General features: G+C 38.2%; 1 protein-coding gene across 10 annotated transcripts in view; it reads left to right on the forward strand.

Moving 5' to 3' along the window:
* Positions 1-25,237, forward strand: part of dnah5 (dynein, axonemal, heavy chain 5) — a 343,529-nt gene that overhangs the window by 81,773 nt on the left and 236,519 nt on the right. For 9 of the 10 annotated variants that reach the window (XM_069914173.1, XM_069914167.1, XM_069914169.1 and 6 more), the window contains exons 2-8: positions 5,615-5,749; positions 7,180-7,264; positions 10,307-10,470; positions 14,068-14,286; positions 16,455-16,592; positions 21,088-21,264; positions 23,596-23,709. In XM_069914173.1, the coding sequence (XP_069770274.1) occupies positions 5,615-5,749; positions 7,180-7,264; positions 10,307-10,470; positions 14,068-14,286; positions 16,455-16,592; positions 21,088-21,264; positions 23,596-23,709 (1,032 nt within the window). Of the gene's footprint in view, positions 1-5,614; positions 5,750-6,926; positions 7,086-7,179; positions 7,265-10,306; positions 10,471-14,067; positions 14,287-16,454; positions 16,593-21,087; positions 21,265-23,595; positions 23,710-25,237 lie in introns of those variants that run through there. The other variant, XM_069914171.1, reaches the window with a different exon arrangement.

Below are 25,237 nucleotides of genomic sequence, written 5' to 3' on the forward strand. Positions count from 1 at the left end.
TTGTTCAGCAAGATTGCTTTGATTAGTAAAATTACAAACATATTTATGCAATAGAATTTAAATCTACAGAACCATAGAATTATCACAGTGAGTCGTGTGTTGCAAATGGGAAGCGCTGAACAGGAGAAGTTCCAATCCAATGCTGTGAAGATGTGGCAAACCCGTCTGCTGAAGCTTCAGGTGTGGTCAAGCTGTTTTTCAGACTCGACTAGTCAACGTCAGGGGTGTCTGCTGCCAGAGGCCGAGAGGAGAGGATGGAGTGGCAGGCGTCTGGTTGCAACTGGAGCTGCGGAGCCATGCCAGGTTCAAAGGTTTAAAGATTCATTGTCCTGGGTCTCATGGTAATGACTTCGGAGATCTAGAAGATACATTGTTCTGGGCCTTGTGGTGGCAGCGCCAGAGCTATTGGGAGCTCTGTAAACTATGACTGTGAGGTTGCCTGTTTCCCCTAACACTTTTAACAACCTGTCATGGAGAGTTCGGTAAACTGACCTGTGATGACTGCGCGACTGGCAGGCCACAGCAGCCCCTCAGAATCAGGGAATGTTCTCTCCGCTTGAATCGACAGACACTTCTGACATCTAGTTTGCAACCAATCTTTACTTGTGTCTAATCTCTAATTAATTAATTGTATGTAGTACTGTTTTTGTTAAGCAGCTCTTGTAAAATCACTGTGGTCTCGGGAATGTTGTATCATTTTAATCCCGTGCAACATGGTCACAAGATCACAAGATAAAGGAACAGAAGCCGGCCACTAGGCACATCGGGATTGTTCCGTGATTATGCACTAAGCTAAACTAAACTCACACCTGGTTCCAATTACCAGCCTTTTCCCCATATCCCTTGATACCCTTACTAATGAGATACCTATCCATTTCCTCTTTAAATACTCCCAGTGACCTGGCCTCCACTGCTTTGTGCGGCAGTGAATTCCACAGATCCATGACCCTCTGACTATGGAAATTGTTCCTCCTCTCTGTTTTGATTGGATAACCTAATTTTAAGACTATGACCCCTTGTCATCAACTCACCTATCAAGGGGAAACATCCACATTCATTCTGTCAAAACCTTTCAATATTTAAAATGTCTCTATGAGATCCCCCCTCACTCTCCTATACTCCAATGTGTACAACCCAAGAGCTGCCAAACGCTCTCCATACGCCAGTCCCTGCATTCCAGGAAGCATCCGGTCAATCTCCTCTGAACTCTTTCCAACAACATCACGTCTTTTCTAAGATAGGGGGCCCAAAACTGTATGTAGTACTCCAAATGGGGTCTCACCAATGCCCCATAGAGTCTCATTAACACCTCTCTACTCTTTCACACTATCCCTCTCGCATTGAATGCTAGCATAGCATTTGCCTTCTTCACTACCAATCCCACCTGGGCATTAACTTTTAAATCACTCTGCACAAGGATGCCCAGGTCTCTTTGCACCTCCAAGGATTGAATTTTCCCCCCATCTAAATAGTACTCTGCCTGTTTATTTCCACTGCCAAAATGTAGAAACGAACACTTCTCACACTTCATCTTTACACTTCATCTGCCATATATTTGCCCAGCCTCCCAATCTCTCTATATCCCTCTGCCATTTTACAGTTTCTTCAAAGGTTCCGGGTATCGTCCTCGAATTTGGCCACAAAACTATTTAGCCCACAATCCAAATCATTAATATAAATTATAAACAACAGCGGCCCCAAGACCAACCCCTGTGGAACACCACGTTACAGGCAGCCTTTCTGCCTATCAGCCAATTTTCTATCCAATCTAATAGCGTCACTGTAATTCCATGGGCCTTCATTTTATTTATCAGCCTAACATGCAGCACCTTATCGAAAGCCTTTTGAAAATCCAAGTATATAATATCTGCAGCCCCCCTTTTAGCTATCGTACTTGAGATTTCTTAAAAAAAACTCTAATAGGTTAGTCAAACATGATCTACCCTTTAAAAAACTATTTGACTAGGACCAATCATATGCATTTCCAGGTATTTCATAATTTCATCCTTGAGGATTGACTCTAATATCTTCCCCACCACCGACATCAGACTTATTGGTCTGTAGTTTCCTTTCTTTTCTGTTTCCCACCTTTCTTGTACAACCCAATCCCCTGGAACCATGCCAGAGACTATTGATTTCTGGAAGATTGTGGATCCATTGGTGACAATCTCCAAAGCTACCTCTTTGAAAACCCACGGGTGTAATTTCCCCAGCATCGTTTTCTATCAGTCCTATGTCAACACATGTCTCTTTTATTTCTCATATATTTAAAAACTCAGTATCCTTTTTTTTTAATATTGTTTGCCAATCTCCTTTCATAACTCCTCTTTCCTTAAGATTTTCTTTATTTCTTTCTGTAAGTTTTTAAAAGAATCCCTGTCCTCTGATTTCCCACTAGTTTTACCTATCTTAATATGCCCTCCCCTTTGCTTTTATCTTGACCTTAACTTCTTTGGTTAGCCACATTGATACCATCTTTCCTTTGACTACTTTCCTTTTCCTTTTAATATATCTGCATGGCTTTTATCATTTGCAAAAATATCTTCCAATCCTGCTCTGTTCCTCCTACTAGTTTACTTTTTCAGTCGACTTGGGCCAGTTCTTTCCTCATACTACTATAATTTCCTTTATTCCACTGAAAAATTGACAGATATGATAACATTTTTTCCATTTCAAATTTGAAATGAAATTCGACCATGTTCTGGTCACTGCTTCCGAGAGGATATAAGACCTTTAATTCCCTAATGACCTCATATTCATTGCACATGACTCAATCTAGAACTGTGAATCCCCTGGTGGTCTTCTCAACAAGCTGTTCAAAAATCCATCTCTTACGTTTTCTACAAACTCACTCTCCTGCAATCCAGTAAATTCCTGTCCTTCCCAATCCCCTGCCATGTTAAAATCTCCCATAATTATTTTGATATTATTTTTGCGACATGCCCTTTGTATTTCTATCTGTATCTCATAGTTATCTTCCCAGCTGCTTTTTAGGGGCCTGTATATAACTGCTAATATAATCTTTTTACCCTTGGCATTTCTTAATTCAACCCATACTGATTCTTCCATTTTAGACCTTCTTTCTATTGATTTAATGTCATTACTTATCATCAGAGCCACTCCCCCCCTCCTCCTCTACTCTCCTGCCTATCTTTCCTATAGACTGTGTATTCTCGGATATTGAGCTCCCAATCACACACTTGATTGAGTCACATTTTGGTCATGGCCACAATGTCATACCTGTTTAGTTGAATCCAGGTCATCCATTTTATTTTTGATGCTACATGCATTTAAGTAAAGTGTCCGTAAGCCCGTTATCTATGACTTATGAGCTGTATTCCTGTTGAACAGCTCTTTCTCCTGTCTGCTCACCTGCCTTTCCTTTATGTCGTTTTTTTTACCACTTCTTTACTATTAATTCTTCCTCTGATATAACTCCCTGACTCACTGCTATCTTATTTTATTTGCTCTCGTTATGGTTTCCCTCCCCCTGAAAGTCTAGTTTAAACCCTCCCCAATGGCTCTCGCAAACCCTCCTGCCAGGATATTGGTCCCTTTCCAATTAAGGTGCAGTCCATCCTTTTTATAGAGGTCTGATCTCCCCCAGAAACAATTCTAGTGATCTAGGAATCTGAAGCCCTGTCTCCTACACCAACTCTTTAGCCATGCATTCATCTGCCATAACTTCTTATTTGTATCCTGTCTTGCACATGGAACAGGCTCCAATGAATAGATTACCATCCTCGAGGTCATGTCTTTTAACTTTCTACCTAGCTCCCTATATTCCCTCTCAAACCACGACATCCGGCTGCTCTCCCTCCCCTTCCAGAATGCTGCTGAGACAATTTGAGACATCGCTGACCCTGGCACCTGGGAGGCAACATACCATCCGGGAGTCTCTAAGCATTTCAGCAAACTTCCTGTCTGCCCTCCTAATCAACGAGCCCCTTAATGCTCTCCTCTTCTTAGTCCTTCATTTCTGAGCTGAGGAGTCAATCTCTGTGTTAGGGACTTGGCTGCCTCGACTCGTTCCTGGTAGATCGTTCCCACCAGCAGAATCCAAAACAGCATACATATTGTCAGTTGGAACACTCACAGGGGTACTCTGCATTACTGGTCCCTTCCTTTTACCTCCTCTGACAGTCAACCATCTATCTGTATCTTGCCCATGTTGGGTGACTACCTCTCTGTAATTTCTCTCTATGACTGCTTCGGCCTCCTGAATAACCCGCATTTCATGCAATTCCAGCTCCAGTTGCTGAACTCTGTCAGTAAGGAGCTGGAGCTGAATGCACTTCCTGCAAGTGAGGTTGTCTGGGACAATAAAGGCTAACTGACTGACTGACTTCTAGAGTTTTATCATATCTATATGATTGCACCAATTTATCATATTCAAGACTAAAAAAACATGCATTGTCCTTGTAATAATTTTAATTCTAAATATTTTGTGATTTTTTTGCATAATTCATAAAATGTTGCCTAACTTTCATAATTAACGTGCCAATTAGATAGTTTAAAATTAAATTTTAAATTTAAATTTAGACAAACAGCACGGTAACAGGCCATTTCGGCCAAGAGTCCGTGTCACCTAATTCACACCGCATTAACCTACACCCCTGATATGTTTCAAATGGTGTGGGAAAATCGGAGACCCCAGGGAACACCCTCGCAGACACAGGGAGAATGTACAAACTCCTCACAGTGTTGGATTCAAGCCCTGATCTCAATCACTGGCATTGTAACCTGTTGCACCAACCATGCCACCCCCATGACCACTGCTATAAAATATTTTTGTTTGTGTATCCTTATCATTACACACACATAAATATAATTTAAGAACAATAGATGTTTTGCGATAGTAATATTGCTAACATATTGGATGTAGATACTTTAATTTTATAAATTTAGTCAGATAAGAGAGTAACGATGTATAAAATTTGTACATTTTACATCTCATAAACACCTCAGTGTTTACCTTTTGTGAGACCTGATGTGTTAAAAAGATCATTGCAATTTAATTAAAGGATGTGACTTGCAGTTTATCTGTACAGCTGAAATATCAGAGAAAAATATATATGTAAAATGCATTATAATTTGTGCAGGTATCAAAAAAACCCAAATAATTTTAAATAAGGTGGAATGATATTAAGGGAATAAAAATTCAGAATTTAACAGGTGACCCATGTGTTACAGCCATGCAGGTAATGTAAATCTTCCCTTACAGAATTCAGATCATGTCACTACCCAATAATTTGAGATGCAGAATAAAATTCAATCTTACAGAATTTGTACGGAGGGATAGAGAAATAAAGTAAATGCTAATTTTCTTTTCAACTCATTTTTCTTAACATGCACAGATGACAAGGCTTCATATTCTCAAAAATCATAAGATGGACAATCTTCTCAGAATGTAATCCCCTCCATTACCCAGAGAGGTATGGGCTGAACACAAGCAAATGGGAGTAGCTTGAGAAGACAACTTGGTTGGAGAGACTAAGTTGGGATGAAGGATCTGACTGAGTGTGATAAAACTCTATGATTCTATGACATGGAATTCACCTGAAATGGTGTCTTGTTTTTAAGTTTTATAAGTATAAAATTACATGTCTTGCAGCAAAAGCTAAAAGAGGAACGAGAAGCAAAACGGGCCCAGTTGGATGGTAGACATGACTACATATTAGGGGTTGTGGCCTCTTGTCTTGGAGTGGAGAAAGCGGAGGTTGAAGATGCCATTCTCGAGGGTTCCCAGGTGAGCTTTATTGAAATGTTTTCAACCAACAACAAAAATAAAGTGCAAGAAATGGAATTTGTTGCAGTAGAAACTTGGTTGTAAATTTATTCATTATCATTTTAGCAAGTATGTATTGATGGGTAAAATGTTTGTAAATGACAACCAGTCCATGGTGAAGTTTTGGCATTTGTCAGCGCATTAATATTTATGTTTCTGAACTTTGGATTCCCAAACTTGCTTTAAGATTCCACTCAACCTCTTTGCTTTGTATGTCTTCAACAATAGAGAATGAATTTGCTGGGAAACTGTATTGTTGAAGCAAAAACAGTGAATCAATTGATTAAAAAAATATATTTTAATGTTTTGGATGTTTTTTGAACAAAGTCATACTTTTGAGATGTTTGTTTCCCAGAGTTCACAGCTAGGTGAGGCAGGAGAATGGAGAACCCAAATTGCAAGTTTGGATGGTGGATCTTATTTAATAAAATCAAATGATCTACTCCCTAGGTGTAAGCTATGACTATGTTCCTGTGCTCTTTCTTCTTAGAGAGACAGTTGTGGACTCTTGTCCCATCTACTACTAAGATAGGAAGGATTTAAAGGGACATGAGTCAAATATAGGCAAATGGGACAAGCTCCGAAAGACACCTTGGTTGATTCTGTGCAAGCACATAAAGGAAGATGATAGCTCAGATTAATATTCAGAGAATGCTGCACTGTTGGAAATGCCATTTGCATTGGTAAAAACAAATCAGCAAAAAAAATTATGTCACTGATTTTTATTGGATATTATTGTGTGAAAATTGGCTGACATCTTATTTCTAATTCAACAATTACGCACTTCATAAGTAATTTACAGGTATTGATGATACTGGGAACACCCGTCATTATAAATGTGAGTCTTGTGTATTTTTTTATATGAATGAGGGGGAGTGGTTGGTTTATTCTGGTTTCCCTCACTTGTGGAAATATGTATTGCTTTCAGTCTGAAGTCTGACTTCTTTAAATTACTGAACATTTCCCATTCATTAATAATAATGAGTTTATTTTCATATACTTTGTATAGTGCATCTATACACCAAAGTTATTACTTGCTGCCGCAAACAGGCACATGGTAAGTAAAAAAAAACTACAGTAGTGTCACATTAAATTTAAAAAGAGATAATAAATACAAAAAAAATATAATTATTCACAGATGCAATAAAGTGTCATTTCAACAGTGAAGACAGGCCTTTTTGAGATGTCAGTGCAGTTTGTGATGACTGTTGAAAGAGGAGGTTGAAAAGCATGATATCACTTGGAAAGTGTTATTTAAGCTGGAGATGCTGGTTCAGGCTTTTGTACCTTCTTCCAGGTGATGTTTATATTTGTATTACATTTGTAACCATCTAGTTCTGAACACTTTAATATATAAATTACAATAATTATAATTTTTGTTAATTTTAAAGATTGAACGCATAGATTCATTTTTTGCCAAGGGAGGACTTCCACACCTTATGTTTTATTATCAAGAAGTGGAACCAAGTGAAACAGGTGAACAAAATTAATATTAGATTAAGTGAACTGATCATGTCACTCATTTTTTTGTGTAATTATTCAAAGGTCAATGGTAAATACTTTTATTTAATCTGTTTCTTTGGGTCTTAATACTGTATTAATTTAGAAGGCCATGTAAGTGATGTTGATAAGCCAGTGCTTGTCACTGGGTATTAATGCAGAGTTTTCTCATGCATTCAGAAACCATCACCATCATTACACATCATTTTAATGTCCCAATGTTACTTCAGAACATATTTATTGAACTGAAAGTCTCCAATACCTGTAATGATTTGATAAAGCCTCCATTTCTGTGTATCACAATGAGTATTCTCTTTGCTGGACTTCACTCCCTGTGCGCTGATATACTTATGGTCAATTTCCCCTTTCAAAGCCAAAGTAGCTGTGGCCAGTTCATGTTGAAATAAGATGAATAACAAGACCACACCTCCGGTTTCAGCCAGAGAAGAGCAAAAGCATTTATTGACGTGCAGTCAGACAAAGGGTGACCTGGCTTCATGACATTCACATTGAGTAGGCCAAGGCTTCTCCGTAGACCTACGGGTGCTGCCGACTCACTGTGCCAAGTGACTCTAGTGGCTAGTTGCCAGTAGATAGGAGCCTTTTGTGTCTAGCTATCATGAGTTTGGAGCTGTTAGTGCTGGTTCTGTCCACTCCCCCCCCCCCCCCCCCACCCAGCGTACTGCTACACAGCTCCCCCCAGAACCAGTGATAAGCGACCAACTGGCTCAGCAGTTCTTTTTGAATGTAGACGTGAATGCCAACATGCTGTGTAGAACAGTGCAGGGAGAGTGAAACCGACGTGCTGTGTGCATGGCGCTGTGCCAGTGTATCGTGTACTGCGTAAAATCATGCAGGGTACTGGTGCATTGTGCACAAAAACTGCTGGGGAAGGAAGTGTACAATCAATTGGTAAGCCAAAAAACAATAGTTGATAATAAGAATAAGTAGGAATCATATGAGATGCTTATGGTCTGCTAAAGTAATCAAAGACAGTTGTGAAGATCAATGTTAATAACAGTTAAGGCACATGAGAAACTCAACAGTATTTGAAGCTAAAAGTCCACACTGTAAACAGGTTGTTGGTAAATGTGAGAGTCTATAGTGCCAATCTCAAAGTCTGCTAGGAAGAAGTTAAGTTTAGAAGTCTAGTAGCAGCTGAAACCTGCAATGACACACAGGAGCTGGTAGGTGGCGCTCTACGGAGCGATCGTCTGCTACTGTTCAAATTCTGTAGTGTCATACAGGAGCTGGCAAGTGGCGCTCTGCAGAGTGACTGCCAGAGCCGCAAAAAATATTCTGGCTGTCCGCTCGGCGTGTAGGCAATGCTATGTTGAGCAGGAGACCAAACCCTGTTGCAGTTAGTTTTGCCTGCAGTTCGAGGTCTCAGACAAGTGGCTTTTTTAAAAGCCTTCCTTCCATCGGGGAGGGGGGGGCATGGCTGTCTGCCTTCTGGGACACATGATCTCTCAGGGGAGTTAATAGTTGTCCCTCAGAACGTGGCCTTTTTCGCTTGGGTAGGGGTCGCTGGTTGTTCCCAGGTCGAGTAGTTTTCCCTGTGGGATTATGGTTGAAACATGGGTGGGGGGGGGGGTGACTCCCCCCACCCCAGTCACAGCTACTGAGATACAAACGACTCAAGGTCTGAAGAGGCAAGTTTGAAAAGCCTGTGTTGACGACAGTAGACCTTGCTGATTTATGACCCCTTCAGATACTAGAATTTGGGGAGTGTAAACATTTTGTAAAACTGGCTACCATGCTATGCTTTGTTGAGCATTTACACGCAGCTTTTGATGTATGCAAACAGTTTCCCCTAGTCGTTGCGGCTGGTTTCTCAATTTGTGAGGCAGCAAACAACAATTTAGGTTGTATAATTTTATCATTCCAAACCTGCTGTATGTTCAGTCGACCATGTAGGGAAGCGCTGACCTCTTGCTTGATTGATATCTTTGTTGGTGACCTGTTGAAGTTTTTTGTAAAATCTACATTGTGGCAAGCAAACTGCGTTTTGCAGAAATGTTGCAGTCGTTGTTTAGGCTTACAGAGTTCTTTGCTGAGTCTAACTATGGTTAGACCCTTGTCGGGGTCACCAATGTGGCAGATGTAAGTTATGGACATATGCCATCATGTTGAAATAGGATGAATAACATGACCATACCTCAGAGAAGAACAAAAGCATTTATTGATGTGCTGTCAGGCTTGATGTAGACAAACAACAGGTGACCTGGCGTCATGACATCTGGAGTACGTACTACCTCATGATATTCACGTTGAGTAGGCCAGGACTTCTCCGTAGACCTATGGGTGCTGCTGAGTCACTATGTCTCATGGCTGTAGTGGCTAGTTGCTAGTAGATAAGAGCCTGTTGTGTCTAGCTATCATGAGTTTGGAGCCGTTATTGATGGTTCTGCCCACTCCTCCCCCCAGTATACTGCTACATTTAATCGATTCCATTTCTGGTCTCTCGTGTGGGACAAGTCAAGAACCTTGGCATATAATCGAGTGCATTTAAAACAAATTTTCTGGAGAAGCCCATTTTTTTCTTTCCCTATGATAATGTTGAAATGCACAATATCAATGAAACATCAATATTGGGATGAATAGAAACAAAGTTTACCTCCAACATTAATACTGCAAAGAAATAGGCTATTTTACACCTCAATAGATTTTTTTAAATTCTTTTAGTTCACTTCCAATATCTGAAATAAAATTATTAGCACGGGAAGTTTATGCCTGGTCATTTTGAAATCAAAGTTGCTTATTGGCAGAGCTTCATGCTATAGTTTGATTCTGAGTTTCAACTTACCTTGATGTTTAAGTTTGCCTCAATTTAGGAGTAATTTAAATACTTTTCTATATTGATGACTTAATCACAGGAAAAATAATTAAATCTAGAACATAAGTATATTCTGTATTGAATTGTGAAAATTTTTATTTGGAGTTCTAATTTGGAGCTACTACCCAAGCAGAACGTACACATTGTCCACTATATATGGCAACATGTATTTTTTTTTCCAGTGCACATGAACCTCCTTGGAGAAGGAATCAATCGTAATGCAGGACAAAGCAAGAAACCAAAAATATTTATAACTGAAGGGAAGGATGTGGCACTCACTGGTGTTTGCACAATTTTTTTACGGGCTAATACATCCAAGACAATCACTGTTGACAATATACATAAGGTGAGAAGCTGAATGGATTCCAAAAGCTGGTTGCCATGATTTGGTTTTGTGCAACATTTCTTTCTTCCCATTTTATCTTCTTTTCACCTAATGGCACAGGCCAATGGCTCACTGACTTTGATCAATATTGCTTCCAAACCTGTTAAATAGAGGCTCCAAGAAGCCCTCTTGATTTTTTTTTTACTGCTTCCTTGTGAAGATTTTGAATGACTGCACATAGAAACCTCATGTGAAATAGCAGTAACCAGTAACTGCTTTGCCATTAGCTAAAATCAACAAAAACTGGTACTTGCTTTCAAAACAAATGTATCTAACTGTGAAAGGCAGAGACAAGACAACAGCAAATTGTACCCAAATGAAACATTTTGTTGAACTCCAGAGATTCTGGCTTTGCTGCATAGGCTGTTCAAGTTTTATTTCGTATTCTTATGTGGTGTTTTTTTTTAGGAACCAATAAAATTGATTTCAATTAAACTGAAAATGCACAAAATGAGAGATTAATAATGAAAAGCTCAAGATTTTTGTCTTAAAAGTTGTAAGAAAAATGTGTCTGAATGTGACAAATTCATTTTCCCTTTCTTCATCTTTTTAATTCTTATTATTGAAAAATGATAAAATATGCAGAGATATGATACAGGTACTTTGATTAGACCAGCCTTTCAGTAACAAGGACAGTACTATAAATTTCACATCTGTTCAAGGTTCAATGTTCCTTATGTTATCACATAATAAATACTTAAAAATGTAATAAACATGATATACTTAAACTTTTGTCTGCCATAATGCAAAAAAGAGTTGCCATGAGCATTGCCCATTGCCCCTAACAGTAAGAGAAATAAACAACAGAGAATCCCTTCAGAGGCACTGATTCTCCGTGGATTTGCCTCCAGTGCTCCCGCAGACTGTGTAGTCGCACAGACTTCTGTTTAAACCATTGGCAACTTGAGCTCCAGATACTAACCTCCAATACAATCAGGGAGCCTTCAGTGCCTGAAGCACTTCAGGAAAGCTTCTTGCCCTCAGCACCTTGAATCCTGGTTCCGTTACCTGGTTCCCCTGAGTCCGAAGCCTGTGTGGGGCTTTTGATTGCAAGTTGCCAGCAGCCCACAGCCTGAATGGATTCTTCAGCTGCTGAGCCTCTTGCTGGTCCGCTGCGGTGGTCACCTTCCTATAGGACGTCTCCTATGCTTCTTCTCAACAGGGGGAATGTTCTCCCCATTTCTGGTTCCCTGCACAGATTTGTTGCTCCCCCATAGTCTGCACCCCTCATGGTATGCTGCCTAGCACAGGCACTGTCATCTTGGCACAGACTTCCGTGGTTTCAGGATTTAAAAATAAAATACTGTTGACTCCTTTAACAGGCTGTAACAAGTAAAGGAAGTATGAAATCCTTGACTTGGTCACACCTGAAACTTAAGATTTTGAGTTCAAGCCATATCCACGCATCAGAATTAATATTATCAGGTTGACATTTTTGAGGTACAGCTATTTGAATTCAATGTCCACTGTCTTGGGTAAATGCAGATGATTGCATTGAATGACTTTTCCCTTGATGTCTCCTGTAAGCATTCTATTTCTTTCTCATAACAAGTGCAGAGAAGGTTTACCAGAATGTTACCTGGGTTTAAGCATCTAGAGTATAGGGAGAGATTGGACAGATTAGGTCTTTATTCTTTGGAGCGTAGAAGGTTGAGAGGGGATTTGATAGAAGTATTTAAGATTATGAAAGGGATAGACAGAGTGGATGTGGATAGACTATTTCCGTTAAGAGGAGGAAAGATTAAAACAAGAGGACATGAGTTAAGAATTAAGGGGCAGAGGTTTAGAGGTAACATGAGGGGGAACTTCTTTACTCAGAGAGTGGTAGCCGTGTGGAATGAGCTTCCGGGAGAAATAGTGGCGGCCGAGTCAATTGTATTATTTAAGAAAAGGTTGGACAGGTATATGGATGAGAAGAAGATGGAGGGTTATGGGCATTGTGCAGGGAGGTGGGACTAGAGAGGGGTGTTTGGTTCGGTGCGGACTAGAAGGGCCTAATGGCCTGTTTCCATGCTGTAAATTGTTATGTATGTTAAGGACAGGTATCCCCTTGTTCTTACCTACCACCCCATCAGCCTCCGCATCCAATATATCATCCTCTGCAATTTACGCTACATACAATATGATCCTAGTAGCAGACACATCTTCCCCTCTCCACCTTCTGCAGGGAATGCTGCTTCTACCACTCACTCATCCACTCCTCCCTTCCCACTAATTACTCCCTTGGTACCTTCTCTGTGTCCACAGCAAATGCTACATGTGCCCAGACTTCCTCCTTCCACCATTAAGGACCCCAAATAGCCCTTCCAAGTAAAGCAACACTAAATTTGTGAATCTGCAAGAGTCATCCATTGCATCTGTTGCTCCTGTTGTGGTCTCCTTTACATTAGAGAGAGTGGACGCAGACTGGGAGACGACTTTGTTGAGCACCTTCGCTCTATCTGATGTAATAGTGGCAATCTCCTAATGGCAACCCGTTTCAATTCCCCACCCCATTCCCATACAACATTTCTGTCATTGTTCTCATTCACTACCAACTGAGATGACCAGAAATTGCAAGAATATATTCCATCCGGACATCCTCCAAATGGATAGCATTAACGTCAACTTCTCCAGTTTCAGTTAGTTCTCCCCCTCTCTCCTCGTCTCTCTTGTTCCCTATTCCTATGTCTCATTTCTTCCAGCTCTGCATTCACAGAACTACCTTCTCCAGCCACCAATCAATTCTCAGCTTTTTTCTCCTGCCATCCATCCATCTATGGCCTCTTAGCTTTTCACCTGTGCTCCTCCCCATGTCCCTTTATCCCTTCTTCCCCACCTTTTTATTCAGACACCTTTCTACTTTTTGTTCATACCTTGACGAAGGGCTCAGGCCTGAAACATTGGTTTTATATCTGTGCCTCCGATGGACACTGCGAGACTTGCTGAGTTTCTCCAATCACTTTTGAGTGTCTGCAAACTTTCTTGTTTCTCCTCATTGCATGACTTGCAGCTTATTCCAATACTCTTGTCAATATATATCCTCTGATTGATAAGTTTTCATTTATCAACAGAATACTCCAATCTCTTTATACTTTCAATGCTCTTCTCTGATATTATTCACTAATGAAGATTTTTTTCCCCCCAGCATGATGATCGTACATGTGACCAAAGTCTTGTCTTTGGGTGCTGTCTGTGTTGAGTTTATATATTTGCTTTGTGACTGTGTGTATTTACTCTTGCTGCTCTGCTTTCCTCCCACAAGAATATGTTGGAAAACAAATTGGCTTTTCAAACTTACTGCTAGGTGTAGGTTAATACCAAAAATAATCATTGTGGAGTTGATGCGTAAAGTTGAGAGAAAATAAATTGTAGGAGCACTGGGAAATAAGGAGAGAGGGATGTGACTAATAACATTGCTTATTAATAGGTTTATGGGAGTAATAAGTTTTATTTGGGCTGAATAGCCTCCTATATTCTGATAAATATAAGAGCGAGATTACAGGAATTGCCTGATGAAATAATATGCAAAATGCAAGCAGTCATTAAACATATAATGTAATTTTCTTTTTTATATAGGAAGTAAATTTTAGTGAACTTGATACAACTGATGTTGGACTGTTGAAAGCTGTAGAAGATCTCCTCTCAGAAGTATTTGTACCAGCTTTGAAGAAAATGAATGGTGGTTGGGAAGAGCTAAGCAATCCTCAGGCTAGCAGTGTCTGCCAAGACTTCCTAAGTTCATTGGATGGGTTCGTGAGCATTCTGGCAAGTGCTCAGGAAAACCTGATGGAAAAAGTATGCCATTGCTACCAAATCCTATTTCATTTTGATATAACAGATTTTAATACACCCTTTTGATGTATTTTGACAGTTAAATGATACATGTACAAAGATAAATATATTTAAGGGAGGATACTTGTTCCATCTACTTCCTTTTTCCAAATCCCCACTATTGTATGTTATAACTACTTCTGTTATACCTGGCAAGTGAATTAACCAGTTATATGAAGTAAAAATTGGGAAAATCGAAGAAGAGAAATAATAATCTCAGTTATGAAATTATTTTAGTGATGAGAATTGATATTATAAGAGGTAAGGAACCAATAATACCTTTATGGTTGAATGAAGAAATAAAGATAGAAATAAAACTGCAGTGACAGTTGTGCATTAGCCTCTTGTTAGCTGCTGTGAAGTGATAAAATGTACTGTATGCAGACATTAGGTAATAGAGACATTTTAATTTCAAATTAAATTTTAATTTTTAATTCAGATGATTTTAATTTTAATGTGAATTGTGCCAGAAAAATCATGAATTTATTTTGTGTTCAGGATGGTTTATTTGAATAACATGAGTTACTGATAGTCATCTCAGATTTAGAAGTGCAACATTTTTCATTTGGTTACTGTTAGAACATTGTTCTAACAGCTTTTGTAATCGAAGCATGCGCAATTATTGTTTTAAAAGAGAGAAAGAGAAAAAAGGAAGAAACAACATTAAATTACAAGATTTGGATATCACTGAATTAAGTAGGATAAGTCAATGTTCAATGTAAACTTTGTAAACACGATAATGAATAAACAGCAGCAGTGAATGGGAGTCTTCAATTAAAAAGTGTACTTGAAGGAGTTTGTATCACAACCCTGAAAAAGATGGAGGAAACAGGGTAAAATTAAATGAGAAAAAAATCCTGCAATGCAAAACCAAGTACTATTGACTTCTGGCAGAAATGCATGGAGTATCAAAATGAAACAAGACATTGTAAAAAATGCAAAATAAAAGTTTTAAAAAATAAACATGGAAAAGATATCAAAACTGCCATAAAAGATAAACACAGTTAATGAGAAAGTATTCATGAGCAATGTGACATTCTGAAAAACTTTGTTCAATGTTTACATAAAGTTAGAAATGAACAATTTCAATGAGAGTTGATTAATATGGCCTTTTGATAGGTTTGAAATATCAATAGATGTGGCATAGTTTGATCAAGCATTTTACAAGTGTCAATAGGAGAAATTGCATTGTCAGTTTATTAACCAAATCTCCTTGAGAAGCTAGGAATACAAACCAGGTAGAAATTCCTCGAGTCAATGATACAGTGACTGAACATCTTGAAAAGCATAACTGGATCAGAGAAAGTCTTCATGTGTCTCCATCATCTTTTTAAAGAAAAACTGTCAAAAGTAATGGCTGTATGGATTTCTTGCAGAGATTTGAACATGTGAACTCAAAATTTGATGCAGTAACTGGTTGCGTAGCAGGAGAAAGGGAGTAGTTATAAAAGCAGGAACATTATTTGTCAGGATATGGTCAATGTTGGCCTCTAGGATCAGTGTTGGGAGGGGTGCTCAGTTGTTCACTCTAATTTAATGATTATAATGAAGGGAGTCACATATACAAGTTTAATGACCACAAAAGACAGCAGCTGCAGAAGCAGTGCAGATGGGATGGAAAAAAAATAGAAGTGAAATCAACAATTCTTCTTTGGCTTGGCTTCGGGGACGAAGATTTATGGAGGGGTAAAGTCCACGTCAGCTGCAGGCTCGTTTGTGGCTGACAAGTCCGATGCGGGACAGGCAGACACGGTTGCAGCGGTTGCAAGGGAAAATTGGTGGGTTAGGGTTGGGTGCTGGGTTTTTCCTCCTTTGTCTTTTGACAGTGAGGTGGGCTCTGCAGTCTTCTTCAAAGGAGGTTGCTGCCCGCCGAACTGTGAGGCGCCAAGATGCAATTAGAGAATTGGGAAAAGTAAGTATTGTGTACTGGCTTTTCTAAACTGGTGTTATGAGCTTCAGGAACCTTTATTGCATTTGAAAAACAAAAAGTAAATTATTAGTGGTAAAGCCATTAAATTAATCAACAAAGGAATTTAAATAATTTATCATTCATGTTTGACTGTTGTATACAAGTTGATCAATATTTCAACAATTGTTTTTACATTTATGTAACTATAAAACTATGTTTATAGGTGAACTTGGCAGAATGTGGAACTTTTGACCTGAGGCTTCTCAAAGGCCCAACAGATTATTTGTCTGTCGCCAATAACACTGAAGCATTAGAAAAAATTGAAGCCTGTATCAAAGTGTGGATCAAACAAATTGAACAGGTGATATTAACATGTTTTCATTTAAGAAAATTGCTGGGATGTTAACCAAAGCGAATTGATCTAATGCAAATGGTATTACAGTACATATCATCATTTCATTCAAAATACCAAGCTAAATGAATAATCATGGATAGAGAACATCTGAAGATTTTGAACTTTGTTTGTTTTAATGGGTCCAGATTATGCTTGCATTTAATTGATGGTTCTGCAGGGAATTGTGCGCATTTAGCACCTGATGCCCAGAGCATTTTGGATGTTCATGTAAGTGCGATGGATTATATCATATATTGTATATAGATATGTTTTTGAAGGAAATAGATTGTGGGGGTAGTGTAGGTCACAAACAAATGCAAACACTTCACAAAACACATCTCATTTAAAATGCTAGAGCTCTACTCAAGCCAGACAGTCCAGGCTTCAAGTGCCTTTGCAAAAACTTTGAAGAATGCCTACAGGTAGGTGTTAATTGGACATACTGTGGAGGAATGGATTTTTGTTTTTAAAGCAACAGATGAACGGACTCAGAAGTTTGGGTCTGGTGCCACAATCTATCTGGTTGTAGTTTGCTGTTCTAAGAAGTTTCTGGTTTTGCAAGCAGGGAGAGAGAGAGAGAGAGAGAGAGAGAGAGAGAGAGAGAGAGAGAGAGAGAAGAGACCAAACAGGCTTTCTCTAAGAGAGAGAGAGAGAATTAGTTTCTGCAGTCATGGCAAGTTGGCAGCTTGTTGAAACCCCATTTTGAAGACAGGTTGTGAGTTCTGAATTCAGCCTGTTGAAAACCCTTGTGGCTGGCTAGAGAGTTTCACCTGAAATAAGGGAAATAAATTAAACTCTGTGGTGACCTGAGGAAGAAGAGGTTATCATTTGGAAAAACCTGATGGGGAAAATTTCTTCAGCAAGACACTGAAGTGGCTGATTGGAGAGAATCAGTTTGTGTGTGCCAACGAGCAACAAATCTCTCTCTGAAACCAACAAGAACCTTCCTGAGCGTAACCATTTAACCATCAGAGCACAGTGAAAATTCATAAATGTTAAATTCTGTGCACAGTATAAGAATTGCTTGATACTGGTGAACTTGGATGAGTGAGAAGTAAGATTGGACTGTGAATCAGAACTTTTTCTGAGCTTATATACATTAAATACACGTGCGCTTAGAATTAGAAGGGGGTTTAACTTAACAGTAATAAGTTAAAGTTTGATCCTGTTTTTATATTTAAAGAAAATTAAAAGTAACTTTTGTTTAAGTAACCATTTGTCTTGGTGAATTTCTATTGTTGCTGGGTTTTGGGGTCCTCTGGGTCCATAACATAAGGATGTCGCAACATAGAAATTAAAGACAAGCTTCCCCACTCACTCTGAGTCAAGCAGTAGAAAGTACACTGATATCCTGGAGGGAGGCACAGGTGTACTTTGCTTCTCCTCTGCCTTTCACCTTGGTGTTTTGCCAGAGATAATTCACCACTGATCATCACTTCCGTTATCAGGTCCCACCAGTGCTGCCTTGATCATTAGATTTGTTGATGTGTACTCATTGTTGTCTAATTATTAGTTCAAATTTTCTTCTAAAAATTAATTTTCTTCCCTTTGTAGCTGATCAAATGCTCACTACATAAGGACTTGCAGAGTTCCATGGTAAACCCGCCAGTGTGCTCAATCCCAATAGAATTTCCTTTCAGAATAATTGAACAGATATATCTCCTGTCTTGTGATGGGTCAGATTGCTCTGCACCAAGCTCAAACAGACATATATCTTTTGAAGCTGTAGGATTCCTAGTGCAATTAATTTGGGAAGTAGAACCATCAGAAGAGATGTCCATTGTTTCTACCTTAATAATAAATATATTTTTAAAAGATGGAAAGATGGTAGATAATGCATTCAATATATGTAAATAAATCAGAGACACATTAATTGAAGATTAAAAAATTACTGAGCTTTTTGGTGAATGTTATTATGCTATATGCTCTAGCTGTGATTGGGTTAAAGATGCATGCAATGTATCCGCCCTGTCATCCTGGTAAGTTGTGGCAAGTTCTCCAGACTCCATTTAATAAGATTAGAGCCGATGGAATTACAGGAAAGATATTAGATTGGGTGGAAAATTGGCTGATAGGCAGGGAGCAAAGGGTGGGAATAAAAGGATTGTGTTCTGCTTGGTTGTCAGTTACTTATGGTGTTCCGCAGGGATCGGTGTAGGGGGCCGCTTTTTACAATATATTTTGATGATTTAGATTATGGACTGAGTGGTTTTGTGACTAAGTTTGCAGATGACACCAAGGTAGATAGTTGAGTAGAAAGTTTTGAAGAAACCAAAAGGTTTCTTTCAGAATAATTGAACAGATATATCTCCTGTCTTGTGATGGGTCAGATTGCTCTGCACCAAGCTCAAACAGACATATATCTTTTGGAGCTGTAGGATTCCTAGTGCAATTAATTTAGGAAGTAGAGCAATCCACAAGTGGCAGCTAGACTACCATCAAGAAAAGAAAAGAAAAAAAAAAGATAGAAAAGAAGGAACCATCAGAAGAGATGTCCATTGTTTCTACCTTAATAATAAATATATTTTTAAAAGATGGAAAGATGGTAGATAATGCATTCAATATATGTAAATAAATCAGAGACACATTAATTGAAGAGAGAATTGGACAGCTTGACAGAGTGGGCAATGAAATAGGAGATGAGATACAATGTTAAGAAATGTACAGTTGTATATTTTGGAAGAGGAAATAAACAGGCAGATTATTATTTGGATGGGGAGAAAATTCAAAATTTGGATGTGCAAAGGGACTTGGGGGTCCTCGTGCTTCATAACCTAAAAATTAACCACCAGGTTGGATCTGGAGTAAAATAAAAAGTGAATGCTACATTGGCATTCACTTCAAGAATAATAATTATAAGAGTAAAGAGGTATTGATGAGGGCCTATGGGACATTGGTGAGACCTCAATTTGTGTAGTGAATTCAGGTTTGGGCCCCTTATCTTAGAAGGGGTGTAATAATGTTGGAGAGAGTCCGGTGAAGATTTACCAGGATGGTTCCTGGAATGCAGGGGCTAACATATGAGGAACATTTAGAGGCTCTTGGACTATATTCGTTGGAATATAGAAGAATGAGAGGAGATCTCATAGAAACATATCAAATGCTGAAAAGATTGGACTGAGTAAATGTGAATAGGATGTTTCCCTTGGTGGGTGAATCCAGGACAAGAGGGAATGGTCTTAGAATTAGAATATACCCATTTAAAACAGAGATGAGGGTAAATTTCTTTAGCCAAGGGGTCGTGGATTTGTGGAATTTGTTGCCACATACAGCTGTGAAGGTCTGATCATTGTGGGAGTTTAAGGGGGTTATAGACAAGGTATCAAGAGATATGGCGAATAGGGAGGAAATTGGAACTAGAAGTGAGAGCAGGGTGCATTTGCAGAGTAGACTCGATGGGCCAAATGGCCTACTTCTGTTCCTTTATCTTGTGATGTTATTTCATATTTGTCTGTTGCAGTGTATCAACATAAAATGACAAGCTCAGCTGCGTGCATTGTAGTGAACAGACTGACCGTAATAACTAAATGAATTAAAATATTTTTTTAATGACTTGGTATTGATTCTTCTTTGCCATGTTCTTCCACTGTATCTGATTGAGGAATGGTTGAAAATCTGTTCAATGTTCAGGATCAGCATTCAGATAGAAAATCTTTAGAATTCACTGTCAGAATGGATTCAGAAGTTTTATATTTGATGTATTGGTTATAACATGTGGTTGTGCCCAATGGAAATATGGTGAAGAAAATGCCTAAACATCATGGCTTGGAATTTTTGGACTACTGTTCTCACCATCAGGTCTACATTCACCTGCAAACTTCCTAACTAAAACTGACTTTGTTGTCATTGTTAGGGCCCTGAGTAGTGCAGACCTTTCATGTGCTGAGACTGATTAAATTGTATCCCCAGCTATTAACTGGCTGTCGAAACTGACAGTCACAGATAGTTAAAAATTGTTTAAAAAAATAAATCGTGCTACCCTTTATTAAGAGTTATGTCGAATAACAAAAACATTGACGAAATACCTAAATGTAAGAAAAAAAACAAAAACATGATTTATTTAAAATCATGTAAATGACCTTAAATTTTCCTCTCTAATATAATGAATGGAATTTCTCATTCTGCACTTCGACTTTCTGTTCAGATTTCCTGCTGTGCACAACAGGATAGCTCAGCTTGTGACTCATGCATTCACTAATTCTGTGCTGAGTCTTAAGCCTCCTGAAGTTATAGAAGAGAAATAAGATATGGTGTGGATATTTTGGCATGTGGAAGGAAAATCTGTCTGTAGACTTGGTCGAAATAATAGACGAGATTAATAATTGCATATTGGGCTTAGTACTGACAAAATGAGTAATGATTAAAATATGACAAAACAATGTTCTGTGCTGTAAGTGGTTATATGGTTATAAAATCGTGTACTGAATTTGAACTAACTCACTCAACAACTATACAATTGTAGGTCCTCACTGAAAGTGAACAACTGCGTAAGGAAGCTGATGACCTTGGGCCACATGCTGAATTGGATCACTGGAAGAAACGAATGTCAAAATTTAATTACCTGCTAGACCAACTGAAGGGACAGGATGTAAAAGCAGTACTTGGAGTTCTTACGACATCAAAATCTAAATTTCTTAAGGTTTTGATGTTTATCTTTCAATTTTGCCTACATTTAGGAATAGCTACGTGGCAGCAAAGAATTGTCATTGGGACAGGCGGAATAATATTTCAGCATAGACTAGATGGATCAAAGGTCCTATTTTCTGTGCTGTAGTATTCTATAGTTCTAATTTATAGTGAGTGAGAAGAATAGATTAAATGGAAGCCTTTGTAATAAAAGTCTTCCCTTATTTCATTTTTTAGTATGAGATTTGAAAGCATTTGAAATGTATCATTATGGCTCAAAAATGGAATGGGTGGTTGGGGGGGTGGGTGCGGGCAGACTCTTATTCCATTGCTTATGGCTTTTTGCCAAAAAATTCCAGGTAGTAAACTACATGGCTGAATTAAAAATCTTCCAATTTTTTTTACACAGATGTGTCTTTGTGAGTTGAAGAATACCCAAGCTGCTTTGGAAATTACCAAATTCTGTTTATTCTTTATTTCCTATATTACTTTACAGCCAAATTTTAGTCTATCATCAAAAATTGCTGCATGGCTATCCTCTTTGCAAATAATAAAATACATACAATTGAGCCTCCATGTTCTTCTGCTCTTTCTATAATTTGCTTCTCTTCACCACTGACAAACTCCCACCACCCCAATTTCTTTTAACTTCTGGAATATTTGCATCTGATGTTATGTCTGTTTGTACTTTCCATTTGCCAGTTCTTTTTCAATATTTTTTATTGAAATTGAAATTCCACATAAAAAAAATAAAAAAACATAAAAAATGCATTAAAAGTAAAAAAAAAAGAAAAGTACAGAATACATTGCACTCAAATCATACTATTTCATCCACAATACCCTGCAAACAAATTATATTATAGTCATATTTTATTATAAAAAAGAAATTCTAATCCCACTACCAAATCTGAAACTTTTTAGTTTGATGCCGTCCTTTATTTCCTTAGTTATCCAGTGCTGGCTGGCCCCACCCTTATTGTCCTTACTTTTAACTGGAATATACCGCATAAAATTTTTTTGAAACCCTTCCACTGTTCCTCAACTGTCCCTTTATATAGCCTGCATTCCCAGTTTATGCTAGGCAACTCCTCCCTCATCCTATTGAGGTTACCCCTTGTTAAGGCACAACACACTTGTTTTAGACTGAACTATTGTACCTTCCATTTGTGCAATAAACTCAATCATATTGTGATTACTTTTTCCAAGAGATCCCCAACTACAAGATCATTAATTCTGTCTAATTGCACAGGACCAAATCCAAGATAGCATGTTCCCTTGTCTCTGACCACAGGCTGAATTTGTGGCAGCTATTCAAATGGGTTTGACTGCTGTCTGAAACACAGTACCTCTCCCACACCCTGATGTGTTGCAGGTCATCAAGTTTGACCCTGAATTCTTAGAGCAACCAACATTTGATGCAGATCTAGTCATCAGGAACCACATCAGGGTCCACCTGCTTCCACATCATGAAGCTACAACACATCACCTGATCCTGCATGCCTACTTTATTTAATTAACTAATTTGGTGACTTTTATATTACCACTGCCTCCACGCCAAACCCACTCAAGGCAAAGTGTCACTTCTACACTGAGCCACACACACACTGGCTGCTCCACTTTAGCTTCCCCTCTTTTTATTTGTTACTGCCCCTTATCTGTAGTGCTCACTCCCATCAATCACCATTCTGTTTAACATTTAAATTGGCCTCCACTTCCTTTTTAAAGTTACTTAGACAAACCCTGGTCCCAACACTCTCTCGTCTCTGAGTCCTCTTAACTGTGGGGTGGCAGAATTGGCGTAACGGTTAGCCAACACCTTTACAGTGCCGGCGATTTGGACCTGGGTTTGAGTCCCACACTGTAAGGAGTTCATATGTTCTCTCTGTGTCTGCATGGATTTTTCCTGGGGGCTCCGGTTTCCTCCCACCATTTAAAGCATAAATTGGGTGTAAATTGGGCAGCACGGACTCCTGGGTCAAAATAGCCTGTTACTGTAATGTTTTTTTTCGTAACATTCCTGGTTCTTCAATCTGGTATCCTAATTATTATTTCTAAATTTCATGCACTATTTAGTTACCTAATTTGAACCATTTCCTTTCATTAAAAATGTTGATTTAAAATAAAATTTGCAAGTTCTTTTTGAAATTCAATTCTGTAATTTTGCCAGAGAAAATCAGAGCTTTTTTTTTGATTTAAGTTAAAATCCTCAAAAAGGAATAATGAAGAATGGCAAATTCAGCAGTTTTTGTAAACAATAATGAAAAATTAACCCAACATTTAAAAAAAACCCTACTTTTACATGATTTTTATACTTAGTTGAAATCATTGTACATTATATTTGTAGACCTGGCGAGACCTGGATACACGAATCACTGATGCAGCTAATGAGGCCAAAGACAATGTGAAGTACCTTTACACACTGGAGAAATTCTGTGATCCCTTATACCACAGTGATCCTGTAAGTAATTATAGATTGTCTTTTATTGCTTATAAAATGGGTTAAAGTCACAATTTACCTTGCTACAAAGATTTTACAATTTACAGTCTACTTGTTATCAAAGAGCATGAGCTGCCGAGATTGAATATTTCTTTAGATGCATTACGTTTGTTATTGCATTACTTTTCATAGGACGCTGGAGGAAAACACCATTGTTTCTCATTGCTGAGATGAAATTTTGTTACTATGATAATTACCCTGCAATTTAGCTGAGGAGTAATTGATTTTCCATAACCTCTATGATTAAAGTAGCAGGCAACTACAGGTTTCAAGTTTCAGTTCATTGTGAGTGCCTCTTTTGCCATGAATATCCTTTTGATGTAATACCACTCTACATCTTTGAATCCATATTCATCCTGCTACTATTCTACTGCAGTATATTTTTTGTTACACCTGCAAAATGATGAGAAAATTTGGAGAAAAAAGGCCCAAATCTTGGTGGGCCAGGGCTAGATTATGGCTTGTTTTTGTGCTATTCCCTTCAGCTCAAATTTTCTAGGCTGTAAAGTGAACTGGAACTTTGAGGAAATGTGAAATAAAATAGGACATTCTGGCACAGTCAAACCAGTGTAATTAAATAATTGGGAATTAGAGGAACAATGGAGTAAGTTTGATTTGTATCCTTTACAAAAAGAGACATTATAAGATGGGTGTTTGGGGCTGGGGGGTGGTGTTGTTAGATTTGTTAGCTTAAGGGCGAAAGGAAAAAGAGGTAAAGAACATTTTTAAAAATCTTTATTTTTTATTAAAGCTGTGGAAAAACAATTTATTCTGAAGTGTTGCAACTCGTCATGTGTCCTTAATGTTCCAGATTCGATGACATATTATTTGTGAATTTAAAATAATTTAGGACTTTATTTTTCTTTTTCTTAATATTTTGTTTAAAAGTTTTAAACAATAATAATTACATAACATTCAATTCAAAAGAAAAAAGAAAAGAAATAGAAAATTGAAAGAAGACTGGAGAATGCCAAGGGAATAGAGCAACAGTTCTCAACCTTTTTCTTTCCACTCACATACCACTTTAAGTATTTTCTATGCCATCGGTGCTCTGTAAGGGATTGCTTAAGGTAGTATGTGGGTGGAAAGAAAAAGGTTGAGGACCATTGGAACAGAGCATTTACATCATAAAGTCTAATATTGGAGGTTACCAAGAGATGAGATCTTCAGAGTCTTTTAAACATACAAACCCACATTTTGTAAATATGGGCACCATATTTTCCAAAATACATGATACTAATTTTGTAACTAAGTAATTTTCTCAAGTGGCATATAGCTACAAAATTTTGCATGCCATCTTTCCATGCCTAAATCTGTATCTGACTTCCATGATATTGCTATGCATAGTTCATTTTAATTTAGGTCTTATAACCTTAATGTTACTCAATAAAAATAATATTGGATTCTGTGGGAACTTAACCCCCATAAATTGTTCCAAAAAGTTACTGACTTCTGACCAGAAATATTTAACTTTAGGAAACTGCCAAAA

The sequence above is a fragment of the Narcine bancroftii genome, chromosome 1 (assembly GCF_036971445.1).
Source record: "Narcine bancroftii isolate sNarBan1 chromosome 1, sNarBan1.hap1, whole genome shotgun sequence".
In the NCBI taxonomy this organism is placed as follows: Eukaryota; Metazoa; Chordata; class Chondrichthyes; order Torpediniformes; family Narcinidae; genus Narcine; species Narcine bancroftii.